Here is a 15,583-nt window from a genome sequence, read left to right as displayed (position 1 = left end):
TATACAATAGCATGGAAGTGGCTCTTGTTTTCCTTCAGTTCCTTTCCTACAGATCCTAATGGTTCATCTGCTTTTCTTGACTGTTGCCATCTCACCAACTCAGTGCTCAGCAAGGATCATCTGTGATGACAATTCCTCCTCCTGAAAGGTCATGGCCAGCTCAGAGCCCATCTTTTTATTTGTGAAGCAAGGAGATTCTTTCCCCATGTATAGCCTCATCTGCTCATACAGACTTTCACCCATGCTAAGGTGACTGCTTGTACCCCAGCTCTAACAACTGAGGACCAAGGCAAGGAAGTCACTGGGAAAACATGACTTTGTGAGAACTGGTATCATTCATCCAAGTATACAGGGATAAGTGTTCAGGTAACTACCTGCAATCTGGACAACCTGGTGACTATTAACTCTGTTTTGTGTACATCTACTGAATACACATGCAACACAACCACATGGTGCATGACCCAAAACACACAAGCAACAGCTTCAAAACCAGCATCAAGAGGAAGCACAAACAGCAGGAAAGATTGCATTTCATCCTTAACAAATGGACCTTCATCACTCTCACAGTATTACTGTGCTAAATCAGCTTTATCTCAAACTTGAATTCATCATTTGTGTAACAGACAATAAGCATAAAAATGTAATTAGCATGTTTATTCAAACACAAGTTACATGAGACCCTTCAAGAAATACATCACAAATAGGCCTCCACATATCAGATTTCTTCACTTAGCTTGTCTACAAGACATACTTTGTCAAAACAGCACAATCAGTCTAATTAAACAGTTATGGCAGAGAATTGCGTGTGATGCAAAAACAGTTTAAGAGCAAAGACCATACAGAGAACATAGTACTGGATTACGGCCCAGCATGGATCATTCAGAAAGTGATAGGAGGAAGTTTTCTCCAACAGAACACAAGTATACAGCATCATTAGTATACATTTTGCATTAACACCCATAATTATTAAAAAATAGAAAAACATTAGCTTCAAATATTACTTGACTAGCCACTATACCTATAAGGTAAAACCATAAATGGACTAACTCTGTTTAGGAGGTGAAAAACAGTAGATCTCTAGAATTAACTAGAGCTCAGTTAAGCAAACTACTTATGCATGTGCTTAAGTCCTACTGACACAAGTGGGGCTTACACATATTGAATTACTATAATTAACATGGAGAGATTTCAGCATGCATCAATAGTTAAAGTCCATGCTAAATACTTTCACTGAATCAGGATCACATTCCTTTAAGTACAACAAAGTTATATACACTATAAAAGTCATTATCTCTTCTCACTCAATCTGTTGTCCCACCAAAGAAAAACCTCTGCTGGGTACGAGAGAAACTGCTACAAGTCCTCTAAGGAAGCATGGCTTTTCATGTTTTATTAACAATTCCAAAAGCATGCACAAATCAGTGCTCAGGACAGTCTACCTTAACTGTCCTTTCAGTTTTCAGTCTTTCAAAACAACAGATTTTACTCAATTCGCACCAGTATAGTATTAAAACTGTATATGCAATTTGAAAGTTCAATATCAAGGAACTTGTTCCTTCAGTTCATTCCCCAAGCAATCAATAGATTCTTAGAACTATAGAGCTGTACAATAATGCCAGTGACTAAATACAATCCTGCACAAGATACTGGAAAAAAGCTAAAAAGTTACATAAATAAATTTTCAACTTCAAAAATATGATTTCTCTTGCACTTAATATTTAAGTGTTATTAAAAACACAACAAAAAAACTCTGTAATGTTAACATGTATCATCCCTCTCTAAATAAAAATATTCCCTGTAGAATTGTCCTTGTTTAGAAGTTATCTGTATGGCTGTTTAAATAAACTCAGTCTTGCCATTGCTATGAAATCCAGGTATTCGGGCAAATCTTCCACATATTTGGGAATGAAACATTCCTGATTGCTCAGAGGAATTTGATTGTTGAGTTTTGTTTGGTTTTGGTTTTTTTATTTTTTTTAACTCTTATATAACCCACTATATAATAGTGAACAAAATACTTTTGTTTCACAGAAACAACTAACATTTGCCCACACTGGGCAAATGGTCTATTTACAGATACATTAGGACTGCCTGACTGACAGTGAGTGTGAGTTGCTAAACTCCAAGAAACATGGAGCTTAAAATGGCGACACTCTCTGCTGAATCGCCTTGCCTTTTAGGATACGTCTTATCTGGAAAACACAAAAACACAAAACATTAGTGTTCATCATCCTAAAATGAGTCATAATCTGAAGGAAAAAAAAAAAACACAAAAAACAAAACACACCCACAACCTGGACCCAGTTCTGCATTCCTCATTTATCTAAGCCTAGGTTTGAGTTCAGTTCCACCAGAACTGATCAAACTTTACAGTATTTGAACCAATGAAGGGCAACAGAATTACTCATTTGCTTAAGTTATTAGCTGCTTGGGTCAAAAGTCATTTTTCATCATGTATTTGTATAGTTCCTAGGAAAAGGGGATTTTCTTCATCTGTTACTCAGGCCTAAGAACTGCCATTACTAACTATGACAAGAGCAATAAAAGCATGATCTCAGGCCACACTGAGACAAACAAAAGAAGGGATATTACTTCCAGTATGTTGCAGGGTTACAAAGAACAAACCCAGCTGGCTAAGAAAAACCTTTTGAGATGGAAAAAGTAAAAGCTACAAGTGAAAACTAATTTTAGGTCTTAGTATATTCTGCCTGATCCTGACATTAAAACCAGAGATCCCTGAATTAAACTGCATTTGCTCAATCTTTTCCTTAAAAGCTGCAACTCAAAATCCAAAGGAAACTTTGGTAGAGGAATAAGGCTTTTGTGTAGATTGGGACAGATGGGAGTAAAGGAGAGGGCTGGTTTTGGTGGGTTATTTTTGTTTGGTTGGTTTGCTTTTGTTTGTCTGTTTTAGGGGGGGTAAAGGGGGCTGTTTGTTTACCTGTTCTCCTACAAGGCCATCAGGAACCAGATGAACTGGCTGCTCATTCTCCAAGTTTCTGGCACTTGGATCAGCTCCCTTTCGCATTAGCAGGCGCACAGCATCCAGCTGGCTCACCCGATAGTGCAGGCTGGCCGCTACATGCAGTGCTGTGTTGCCATTGTAAGCCTGGAGAAGACATAAGTAACTCCATGAAGAAAAGGCAGGGGCACAAGGTTCAGGACACTTGCGGTGCCACACTTGTGCACATCCCATATCACATCTGCATTCTGGAAAAATCATCATACCTTTGCATTAATAAAAGAGAGGCAGTTGGGCAGCTCCAAAAAGAGACGAATGAGCTCCAGGTTCGCTTCTTCTGCTGCCAAATGTAAAGCCGTGCGACCACTTTTGCGATCCTATCAAAAAAGAACTGTTAGTCTTCCCTGAAGGTGCTTCAACCTATCAAGGGTATAGATGCAGACAAAACAGGAAGCAGAGTAACTGCAGAGTGTTGAGCAAACATATTTGCACTACAGTTCATTTAAAGTCAATCTGAGTATATATTTTAATATGAATATGTAATGAACGGTGGACCAGATCTCATTTGGCACTTGAGCTTACAAAACCAAAATAATAAATGTTATACTAAGTTAAGTAATGATCTGGCCCTGCACGGACATAAATTGGACAGGGAAGCACTTTTTGACTAAAATTTGCAGTTCAAGAACAAGATATCATCAGCACCCTATTATTACAGATACCTCAGAGTGCTCCAAATATATTTCTTTTAAGACACAACCAGCTGCAGCCAGCATAGCATCATTCTTAATCCAGAAATTAGACTATCACCTCCCTCTTTCTCCATGGTTCATTTGCATTGATGATACCTTGTTCTGAATAAATGCAACATTCTCATTCCACTTGGGTAAATCAAGCTGTAGAGAAGCTTTCAAACCAGTCTTCTTCCTTTGTAGTAAAGCTAAAATGTGATGTGGCAGAAAGGGACATGTTCTGCTTCCACCTTCTCTCTGGAACTGGCACTTCACATAGAGCTGCTGTACTTACTTTTGCTTCAACAGATGCTCCCATCTGTATTAAAATCCTGATGGTTTCTACCAGGCTCTTGTTTCTCAGCAGAAGTTCCTGGACCTCAGGGGAGTGAGGTGGCTGACTGTTTTGCAGTTCATGCAGCACAGTATTATGGGCCAGAACAGCACAGTGCAGTGCTGTCAAACCTTAACATAAAATATAATAAAAACTCAACATACATCATTAATTAACAAATGCAATATACAAGTATTGACAGGTTGCTTGGTTTGAAGGATGGTTTAAGGAACTTCTCTCCCCGTCAAGCCAGGGACAGTTCCACGTTTGTGACAGTGATTGTTCTTGAATGGCTCGGGATTTGGGTTGTCCATTGCCAGAGTGGTTAAGTAGCAACCTGCTCTGAGCTCTCAGCCAGCAGACAAAAGAATCCGTTTCTGATATACATGCATATATATATATTTTTTTTTAACACATTATACTTTAGAAAGAGTTGTTACATGGAAAACGGTTCAATTAAAACAGCTCTCTGGTGTCAGAGATACTGGCTGCTGTATCCACCAATGTATTGCTGGCACTCACATGTTTTCAACAACCTATTACCACCTACGCTCTGCACACCAAACACGGTAATCACATGTAAGAGGGAAGAGGCCCCGACAGGCACAGACTAATCATGTTTTTATCTGGCAGATATGCCAATTGTAATGTAATCTCAATTGTAAATGTAAATTTCAACCTGGCAAAGATATACTCAATTTTATTGCTTCTCAACCCAGGATAACATTCACATCAGCAGCCATAAAACATAACATCCAGTAACTCTGTAAATTATAAACTTTTAACGACTCACCATCATAGTTTGTTGCCTCAAGGTCTACATACTGATTGCTTCCCATGGCTCCCTTTTGGATTGCCTACAAAAGTGCGAAGATGCATGCATTTAAGCCTTATCCAAACCACATACTGCTTTCTCAACTTGTATACAGTCTTACTGCAACGAATTTGCAGTAAATAATTGTATTAAGAGACTTATTTTTTTCCTAAGCTAGAGGATTCCACCAAATTACTTAAATGCTGGTGAGAACTTTGATGTGAAATTCAGTTTCACTTTAAGCCACTACTGTAGAGCCCTGAGACATTCACAAGGCTACACAGAGGAAGAAAGTGAGGAGTGGTGTTCTCAGAGTTTCCCCAAGAGGACTAATATGAAATATAAGCATTAACAGTCAGGGCAGAGCTACGCCTTCCTGGTTCTTACCTGAAGGACCTGGGCATGCCCCTTCTCAGCGCAAACATGCAACGGTGTTCTACCCCAGCAGTCTGTGGTGTTGACTTGAGCCCCCAAGCTAACCAAGTCCTGCACAATGAGATGCTGATTGGCAGCCACAGCAACCTGGAAAGCACTCTGCAAACATCGAGAAGAAAATTCAAACTATTAGTCATCTGATCTCTAACAGGAAAGAGCAACTAAAACAAATAAAAAGCCTAGCTACCTGGTATTATTTAAGCAGTGATTATGAATACCAGGAAGCCAGGACAAATGAAGCAGAGCACATAGTTTTACCAGCTCAAGGTGATCCCAAGAAGTATTAATAGCCCAAGGTTAATATTAGTATGCAGGTTAAATCTTGGGGTTAATATTAAATAAGCCTTTCACCACATCTTCCTCAAGGTCCAGACATGCAGAAGCACTCAGGTGCAAAGCAGGTGCAAAGATTTTTGAAAACCTCACCTGGCCATTGTGCTCTTTAATATCCAGCATGTGCATGGCAGCCATCTTCCTTGCAAGAACATAGGAGAGAGCTCGTCTGCCCTGGGCAACCGCAATGTGAAGGAAGCTGCAGGAAAGAGGGGAAACAGAGTTACACCACCAGACAAAATGGAGCTCAAGTCATAGCATAGATCCAAACATATCAGAGTGGTGTTGCATTGCCAGCTTCAGACCTCCTCTGAGTTACTAAGCCAGGAATACAGACACCTTCTTCCCAGGGAAATTTAAAGCATCTAAATTAGAAACTTTTTCTCCCCATTTATACAATAAAAGTCTAATGATAAGTACCTGAAATTAGACAAACACCTTAACTACTCAGTGTGCCACAACTTTGTGCATCACAGCCCATCAGCAAGACCATGAGTTTCATTTGATTAGCGAAACCACTGCACTCATGACACACAAACACTGATAATAAATAGCTTCCATTACAATCCTGTGGCCCACCAAAACCCAAACATTCCCCAACCTTCCACGTCAGAAACACAGAGGTAAACAGCACTCACGTGTCTCCATCTGAGTCTTTTGCAAGGAACTGGTCCTGAGAGATATTAGCCAGTTTGCTTTCCTCCTGCTCCACTTGCCATTGAAAAAATGACTTGCCCAGCTGCGTCGTGCTTCTGGCAATGTTTTGGTCAGGTAGAGAGACATTCAAAGTAGACAGAGAGACACTGCGCTCCAGACTGCCACAGACATTATTGGAAATCAAGCTGAAGTTTGAAGCATGGGGGCTGACATCAGCCTGTTGGTGGGCACTGGCCAGCGGCTGGAGGGGAGCAGAGATGCCCTCTGAGCCTTCAGAGTCGTTCAAGAGGGATGAGAAGCTCTGCGGCTGGCAGTACTGCAGTTCATGGTTCTCAAAGGTATTCTGCTGGTAGCCAGGAGACTGGTCACTGGCAGCAAATGGCCTGTACTCCAAAGAGGCATCCGAAGGATAGCTCTGTGACAAACTCTGGTTTTGCGACGGAGGGAACTGGTAATGCTGTGGTGCATCAAGCATATGCTGGGAGGTGTGATCTTGGAATGCTTGGTACTTCTGGGGTGAGGAGAAAGCCTGTGTTACTGGGCTCTCCTGGTACTGTTCACTGGGCGAGCTGTGACTGGAGACAGCGTGCAACCAGCTAACCTGCACCGTGTTCAGAGAGATGGGGCTCGACTCGTTCTTGATGTTTATAATGTTCTGAAGCAGATCAGAATTGCTGTCACACTTTGGGTCATTTTTATGCATCTCTTCCATGTTATCCATAGAAGTTGGTGTCTGTGGTGGTGTCTGTCAGGAAAAAATAAAAATAAAAACGAGCCCCAGAAAGCTAGAGGTAAATTTTTTGTCTGGCTGTTTCTGATCACACAAAGCAAACTAAAAAATAAAAGCACAGGAAAAAAAATAAATTACAAGTTTACCAGGAGGTGTGAGTGAACATTCGCTTGGCGTTTGAAAGAAGGTCCATCAGAAAGGAGCTCGGGAGCCTTTCTTTTGCCACTGTGACCTAGTATGTTCTTCAGCTCTGCTGAAAAGAAAAGCAAATTTAGAATGCATTTGGAGGTTACTCTTACAACCAACTTTTAAAATCTTATTGCAATATATTTTTAAAGAGGGAGTTTTTACCTGTGTACGGCTCGTAGTTCACCAGCCCTCCTTGTGCCTTTTGAGAAAAAAAAAAAAACAAACAACCCGAGATTATTCTATTATTATAATGTTATTTCAAGGGAATTAAAAAAAAAAAAAAAAAAAGACAAGTAGAAAAAAAGCAGAGACTTGCTTCTATAAACATAGGATATACCTTAGAGGAATTATAGTACAAAATTGGCTAACCCTAATGTAATTGTTTTTAATTAATGGTAGGATTTGTACGGAACTTAAATGAAAATCACCCTTTTTCTTAAGGCTTTTTAAGCTATTTGTTACAATACCACAAAACTCAAGAAAATCTAGAATGATCTTTCTGAGGTCAGAGGACTTCCTTTCAAACATAAGTAAGCCAGTCAATTTCATACTTCTTCAATGCCATGAAAATGTCTATGCAAAAATTTTCCTGTAACACCACTTATCTAGGGCACTTGCAAACACACACTCAGAAAGACTAATCCAGAAAAAAAAAATCCCCTTTAATCTTCTTGGAAATTCCTATTTTTTTGTTTGTTTCTATCTTTTCAGACTGAAGGGGGTCTGTCTTTATACTGTGTGCTCCTTACAGAGCAGCACAATAGCGTGGCAAACAATTCTCTTCAGAGAAGATTCCCCAATTCTTACAGTGAATGACCTCATTTGAGTTAACAGGGAGTTTCTGTGGTTTCATAACACAAACGTATCTTTAACCAAACACCCTTTAGAAAATAAAGCTTAGTAAGGACATTTTTAAGCGCCTCCTCTCCCACAATAAACCTTCTCACTAATTTCTTCCCAAGCTCTGTTCTCCAATTACATATTGAAAAGGAAAAACACCGACTCCATCCACATCAGATAAAGCAGCAAACTCGCTTCTAGCATTATCACACACCTTTTTTTGCCAGCTTCAGTAACCATTGAAAGCAATTATGTCAGTGCTGAAAAATGCTGGTTACCTTGCCTTCCTCCGTGGCAGAGCCCGAGGACATCTGTTTGCTGCTCCTGAAGTGCAGCAGGAGCTCCTTCACCGAGTTCTTCACACGGACCCCCTGGAAAGGTCCTCTATGCTGCTTTCCGCCCGCCATGTGTTGGTCAACTGCTGATATATGAAAACAAATCCCGAATTTAAGGCACCGACTCCGTTTTGACTTAAAAAAAAAAATAAAAAAGAAAGCGGGGACGCTTGTGAAAAACAACCTAAATCCCAGGTTTCGCTGACAAGAGCCGAGGCGATGCTCTCTCCGCAAGCTCACAGGCGTGGGACTCCCCCTTCTCACCCGGAGACCCCCCCAGGCCGCTCCCGCAAGGCTGGAAATGCCCCGGGCGCGGGGCACGTAGCGCCATCGAAACGCTGCCGCCCGCCGCTGAGCTCCCGCTTTTCACTGCTTCGGGGGCTTTTAAGCCCAAAAGGTCCGCGACCAGCTTCACTCTCGGTAGGGACGGAGTGGGAACCGCGGCTCCGCGCCCCCCCCTCCCCTGCCGCCGCTCCCCCGGGCGCAGGGGACCGGGACCGCCGCCGGGGCACGCCGTACCTTGCAGCGCGGGGCGGGCACCGCCCCGGGGATCCCTCCGGCCGCCGCCGCGGCTGCTCACCGAGAGGTCCGAGTCGGAGCCCGGCGAGCCCGGGGCGGAGTGCGCCGGGGAGCAGCTGCCCTCGCTGGAGTGGGGCGAGGCCCCGTAAAAGTAGGCGAGGTTGATGGGGCTGCTGAGTGCGCCGCCGCCGTCACCGCCATCGGACGCCACGTCCCGGCTGCTCTCCACGATCATGGCGGTGTCGCAGGGCAGCGGGTGGCGGCGGAGGAGAGCGGCGGGCGGTGGAGCGGGAGCGGGCACTGCCAGGGCTCGGAAAGCGACGCGGCGGAGAGTGGGGGGCGTCGGTGCGGGCGCCGGCGGATATAGCGGCTCCGCCCACCCCCGCGGGGGCGGGGCTGGAGTGGGGCGGGGCCGCGCTTCCCGTAAGGGCGACGGGAGGTGGCCGCGCCCGGGGCGGGGCGAAGTGGGCGGGGATTGGTTCCCGCCCCGCCCGGGCCCCAGCCCCCCCGGAAGCGGGGCAAGGGACGGGAGGGGCCGGCGGCAGCGCCGCACTCCCCCAGCCCGGGCGTCAGGCAGCGCCCCCGCGGCCCCGCCGGAATGGGAATGATGGGTGGGATGGGGATGGGGATGAAGGGGATTGGGATGATGAGGATAGAGTTGGAGTGAGATGGGGATGATGGGGTGGCATGGGAATGGAGATGGAGATGGGGATGACAAGGATAGGGTTGGGGTGGGATGGCGATGTTGGGATGGGATGGGGATGAGGATGGAGATGGGGTTGGGGATGATGAGGGTGATGGGGATTGGGATGATAGGGATAGGGTTGGGGTGGGATGGAGATGATGGGGATGATGAGGTGGGATGGGGATGGAGATGGGGATGATGGAGATGGGGATGATGGGGATAGGGATGATGGGGATAGGGTTGGGGTGGGATGGTGATGTTGCTGGGGATGATGAGGATGATGGGGATTGGGATGATGGGGAGAGGGTTGGAGTGGAATGGAGGTTATGGAAATGATGGGGTGGGATGGGGATGCAGATGGTGTTGGGGATGATGGGGATGGGAGTGACAGGGGTAGGATTGGGGTGGGATGGGGATGATGGGGATGGGGATTATGGGGATAGGGTTGAGGTGAGAGGGGGATGATAGGGATAGGGATGGATGCCACCTCATGCACTGTCCTCCAAGATTACCCCTGGATGCCTCCCACAGCTTTCGCAGCCCCCACTCGCAACACATGCAACCCCAAATTGCCACTCTCTTGTGCAGCTGCAGAGATGGAAACCACGAGCATCGGTCTCAGCCCCCCACCACTGCTGATGCAGGCTCACATCCCCACACACACATACCCTCACCCCAAGTGCGACAGCATGGGAACATTCACCCTGCTCCTGCCAGGTCTCAGCTCTGGGGTTACAGGCTTGAGAGAACGGGGATTTTGGGTCATGTGAATCAAGTAGGCAGCACCCAGAGAGAAGGGGAACGTGAGCAGTTACTCACAAAGAGATGAGTCATCTCTTTTTCTCTATTATGAGAGTGTGTAGTAGGCAGGGGGCAGACACAGAAGTTACTTTGGTTTTAGGTTGCACCATGCTGCGGTGGCAAAGCCTCTCAGTCAAGACTGACAGGGAGAAACAGGTAAGCAACACAATATCGAAACAAAAAGTGGGCGAAACTGTGTGCCTGTGATTACTGTTAACAACACCACTGAGTTAATACCAGTATTTACAGGGGAGACTTCTCAGATTACTAGTTTTCAAACAAATATCTCTGCTTTCCTTGTTTCCACTGAGGTCACCGTCTTCTAAAATACGTGCATGTGTTTTTGTCCATGAGGTTGCAATTAGGATGTTTTTAGCACCACAGCTGCCCCAAAAAATACATAGTAAAACAACACAGTATTTCTGAAGTATATTATGCAAATTGGAGGTCTACAATTTAGATTATTGTACATGTTTTAATTGTATTAAAATACATGGGACAGGTGCAACATGGAATTATATTAACCAGCCCATGAGGAGGCAGGAGAGAATTACTTTATATTACTCAATTATTTTTTCCACTGTCTTGTAAAAGAAGGGTTTCACTGGGAGTTAGCCAGGCAGTTTTCTACTCAAAAGACTGTTGTTTTGCACCATAGATTGAATTTACGCAGTCACAGTATAATTTGCAAGTGTAACCTATAAAATGAAATCAGATGCCAAGTAGCACCAGAAGTAGCATAGTCTAATAAAGGTAAAAATTCACTTGCTCCCTGATCAGCAGCTCTCACCCAAGCACACATTCTCCCTCATTAAACAACACTCTTTATACAAGTCAGTGTTTGTGAAATCAGGTTGTATGTTTTAAACACACAAGGAGATGGTTCTCTGCTTTTCTTCAAGCCTTAGATCTCCGTTACGATACCTTAGCCTTAGGCAGACACTTCTAAGTTTCTCCTTGTTAAAAAAAACCTTGCTGCTTAGAGATCCTTCAGCCCCTGAACGCTCTTTGCACACTCAGTAGCTGATGGGAGGACCTACAACCCAGCTTTCCAAAAGCAGATCTGACTGATCAACCTTTGTATTTGCATCCCTCCCAGGTAGCCAGGAAAGCCAGCTGTTGTAATCTAGCCAGGAAGGTCTCCAACTACTGCAGCAAATACATCTTGTCTTTTAATGAGCAAGTGGTAATGTGAATCTGAGAAGTCTATAATCCAGAAAATTAGATTGGGCATCATAGTTGCCTGCAGTTCCCTTAAAAATGTTGAGATGAAAAGTGGATTTCAAACAGTAAGTGGATTTTTCTCATCTTAATTCTACTGTGTTGTAGAAGGCCCCTAAAGCACACATAGACAGGGGCAGACGGCACCTTTATCCTTGCTATTCAGTAACAATTTTGGAATGGGTTTAATTGAAGATTAGTCTCTACTTATGAATGAAAACTATTCTATAAAACAATTTAATCAGGTTTTTGTCTTAAAGAGGATGTGGAATTTCTTTTTCTCTTCTATTCCAAAGTTTCTGCTCTCCCGAAGGCTGACTTGCTGACTTGCTCTCTTTTAACCACGGAAAATCCACTTCGGGCAACACTCTGATACCTCAACTCATACTTGTTTCATCAGCGACATCTTATTTATCAGGTCTTCTGGCATAAATCTACTCCAAGTCAAAGCAGATTAAGACAAGTCTAATTCCACCGAGCTCTGTAACAAAGGGCTCTTTCAAAAATACACACGCCCATCAGTTGCACAAGATGAGCTGGCTCCCAGAAGCCTCGTGCTCTCAAAGCGCTTCCATGCAAGTTACTGGTAAATTATTGCTACATCTACAAATTGTAATTATTAATGCTGTGGACCTTGAGCATTTGGGTTTTGGCCCAAACACTATGTAACATCTGTGGTGACCCAAACCCTGTGAGGCGCCTTCAGCCTAAGAAAGTTCCTCCTGGGCAGCGTGGTGACCAAAAGTGCTTGTCACCTCTTCTCCTGATGGGAAACATGGCACAGTCCATGCAGACAGCAATCAACTGGGGAAAAAGGGGGTCAGCTGGGAAGGCATTGTGGGGCTGTGGTGTCCAGGGTGTTGCAGCTTTCTTTGGCCAGGCTATGACACAGCACAACCCATCAATCTCCACAGCTGGAGAAGGCTGTGAGGCAAGCACAGAGGAGGATGCTGCAGCTCCTGGAGCGCTGCCTTGCCGGGTTTTTATTGCACCACCTCCATGTACTGGGATGTATCAATAATGCCAACTAGTGGCCAATATTAACAACATTTATCCTGAAAATTTTCTTATTTCCCTCTGGAGACAGTGAAATGTGATTGTCTTGGAATCTCGGATCACTGCAAAAATAAGAAAATGTGTTTTGTTTCCAAAACTCTGTTCCTTCCCTCTCTTCAGAGCACAACCTAGACAAGTATTGTGGAATTAAAGCTAATCACCCTTGGTTTAGGTTATGCCGACATACTTGATTAACCAAAACAGATGTTGAGAGTGTGACTTCTGCACAGCCATGAGTTACTTTGAAGGGATCTGAAAACTCAGTTAAGAGCAACTACAACAAAAACCCTGTTCTCTCAAAGCTTGCACTTCCTGGGTAGCTGTCTTGTTGCAAAAGTCAGAGAGGCTAAAACGCAACACCTTAGACTTTCACCACCAGCTAGGCTAATCAAGGTCATGTGTCTCCCTTTTGCTATCCTAATCAGAGCAAACACAAAGATGAGCTGGACCTGCTGTGCAGGGCTTCCCTCTGCAGTAGGCCTCCAGTAACTGTGTCCTTTCTACACAGAAACAGTAGAGCTACTGCACTAATTCAAAGCAAAATCAAGAATCTTGTTCAGTCTTTTGGAGTTTTTCTGTTAAAACAGACTTCCATGTTTCCAACACCCTTTCTATTTGGAACCATGGTATTTTCTCTCCTATCTGGACTCTCGTACTGAGAACAGTATTTCAATAGCATTATCACAAACTCAGACTGAGGGAGTCTGACATTGTAAGGCAGCAGAGGGGATACCAGGCAGACAGGTTGAGCACTCTCAGCTCAGAAAAATCTGAGCTGCAAAGCTTGGGCAGACAATTGTTTATGTTTGCAAGTACACCCTCCCAACATGCTGTGCCAACTCCTGTAGCTTTGTGTGTAAGTGATCACTGCCGATCTAATTCCTGATGTACTATAACTAGTCCCTACCTCCATATGGTTGAACAATTTACCCTCATGTCCTGATACCAGGATTGGTAACAGTGCTCTTATGTGAGCTCAGTTCTTCGGTCACTGATGAAAGAAACTAGCTCCTTTGGGCATGGTTTGCTCCAGGTCAGCTCCCTAAAGCAGCATGGGCAAGACTCTGCCAGTTTTCTCCCTCTAGCTTGCTCTCCAAAAAGGCATCCTACATCCTCTCCCCCTCAGAAAATCCTCTTGAAGCTGTAGTTTCAGGTCACACATGCAACGGCTGGAAAGTAAAACACCCAACCCAATGAACAGAAGATGCACCCTGGAGGGCCCACATGGGGTTCAGAAGAGACCAAGGCAAAGTTTTATTACCCTGCATGGATGTGGCTGGTCTGTTGCAAGGAAAGGGCCAGCCTTTACAGTATCAGCATGCCTGTACTGCTTGGTCCCTGGGGCATGTACTGGTGTGAATGTTTTAGGAGATGTAGGCTTTAAATAAATACATACATAAATAAGTAAATCAAGGCCAGCAAGTGGAGCTTTGCCTTCCCTGTAGAGCTGCACGTAGTCACCCTGCCAGGCACGCAGTCCCTCCTAAGCACAAGTGAGGAGCGTGCCAGCTCTCAAGCAGCCCATGGTTCAGTGGGTGTGGGAGCAGAATAAACATCTCTCTTCAGGCCATCTCCTAGGCATAAGTGTGGGCAAGGGTCAGCCTCTTGGTAAAGTGGCAGAGCACAAAATACTAGTAACAAGCACTTGCTTTTGCAACACATTTCTGGAGCAGTAGAACTTTTGTGCTATTTCTTAAACTGGAAATAAAAATAGTAATTTACAATCCAGTTGCTTAATGCAAGTGAATATTTGCTGCATGGATGTCAAATACTCCTTATTCTCCAACAGGTGTAATTAGCCTCCTGCTGCAGACTGCAAGTCAAGGTGTGTGAGCTGTGCAACCACTCCTCTGACGCCAGCAGCATTTTCACACAGCATGCAAACCCCTTGTAGAATAGCATCAAGAAAAACAGAGGTAAAAGCTTAGTAACTATTGCACTCCTAGAGGCAGTTCGGAATCAATACCTGTGTCTGCTTTATACAGTTTAGGAGACTGCACGTCAGCAGGTTGGAAACAGTCCATGACACTTTTTTCCTCCAAGAACCAGTACAGAGGATTCAATGTTTCTTCCCTCTTTGCTACACTTGTATTGCTACATTCTTCCCAGATGTTGGTCTCCAAGACTGACATTCTGGGATTAGTCTGAACTTCAAAAGGGGGCGTGTATAATTCTTCATATTAAAGGAAAACTCAGACTGTTTATTTAACATATAACTTTTGGGGCTTGCTCTTTTGATCCAAAGAAAGCCCTCAATTCTGCTTTTTTACTCGCAGGTTGTTTGATATTTAAAAATAAATGAATAAATAAAAAAGTAGGTTGCTCCTAAGTAGATCCTTTCACACTGTGTACATGAAGCAGCTGAAGTCAGTATGAAGGAAAAGAAACCTCAAACCCAGCAAGTGTTACAAAGCTGGCTAAGTAGATCTGATTTCTGTACAAGTAAACAGTTCCCTTGTATGTACACCTAGAGTTTGTGGACATTCCTCTCAATGTACTCACTGCCCCAGTTAGTAATTTTTCCTCATAAGCTCACATATCTCATTAGTTCGTTAATGCCTTGCAGTAAGAATGCATGGCTGAGAAATACACGCAACCGCTGATGTCACAGCCTGTGAACGGGGAGCAGAAGGCCATTTCCCCATAGCAAAGGGCAACATCATATGTCACCTGTTAAGGATACTGTGTGTACATAGATGAGGTAAATAGCGGACGTTCTTCCCTCGAAATACTTTTCTTGTTTTGATGTTAGGTAGGGAGTTAGTGCAGTTTCTCAGCACTGTTCAGGACTCTCAGTGGAGGTTTAAAGGGGTGAACATTGGTTTTCCTTGTGACTCATGTTGAGGACCTTTTTCCTCTTAACTCAGGTGACCAACTTGGGCCAAAAATTGTCATTCTAAGCCCGCATTAATTTTATTTTCTGCTGTCAGATATAGAAGCC

At 44.1% G+C, this 15,583-nt stretch overlaps 1 protein-coding gene across 6 annotated transcripts; it reads right to left on the bottom strand.

Annotated features, from left to right (window-relative positions):
- Window positions 1-645: 645 nt before the first annotated feature.
- On the bottom strand, window positions 646-9,194 carry NFKBIZ (NFKB inhibitor zeta). 6 transcript variants are annotated; one of them, XM_082065104.1, is made up of 12 exons: window positions 8,880-9,194; window positions 8,304-8,446; window positions 7,348-7,384; window positions 7,143-7,249; window positions 6,248-7,011; window positions 5,703-5,808; window positions 5,229-5,375; window positions 4,821-4,884; window positions 3,989-4,158; window positions 3,229-3,339; window positions 2,942-3,109; window positions 646-2,192 (listed from the first exon to the last, which is right to left on the bottom strand). In XM_082065104.1, the coding sequence occupies exons 1-12, from the start codon at window positions 9,112-9,114 to the stop codon at window positions 2,139-2,141; spliced, it is 2,106 nt and encodes a 701-aa protein (XP_081921230.1). In that variant the 5' UTR covers window positions 9,115-9,194; the 3' UTR covers window positions 646-2,138. The 6 variants fall into 6 exon arrangements, with proteins under 6 accessions (XP_081921230.1, XP_081921232.1, XP_081921231.1 ...); XM_082065106.1 differs by having other exon boundaries at window positions 7,143-7,246; XM_082065105.1 differs by having other exon boundaries at window positions 8,304-8,443.
- Window positions 9,195-15,583: the final 6,389 nt, after the last annotated feature.

The sequence above is a fragment of the Streptopelia decaocto genome (genome assembly GCF_964273445.1).
Source record: "Streptopelia decaocto genome assembly, chromosome: 1".
Taxonomy (NCBI): domain Eukaryota; kingdom Metazoa; phylum Chordata; class Aves; order Columbiformes; family Columbidae; genus Streptopelia; species Streptopelia decaocto.
Note: the sequence above shows the minus strand (reverse complement) of the source record. Positions and strands in the feature narration are given on the sequence as shown.

Excerpts from the sequence above, each read along its gene's own strand:
- NFKBIZ (XM_082065103.1), bottom strand. The coding sequence starts at position 9,114 with ATGATCGTGGAGAGCAGCCGGGACGTGGCGTCCGATGGCGGTGACGGC. Across the intron at positions 7,250-7,347 it reads GAACTACGAGCCGTACACAG|CAGAGCTGAAGAACATACTA; the intron begins GTAAAAACTCCC and ends TTTTCTTTTCAG. Across the intron at positions 3,340-3,988 it reads GAGCATCTGTTGAAGCAAAA|GATCGCAAAAGTGGTCGCAC; the intron begins GTAAGTACAGCA and ends CTTTTTTGATAG.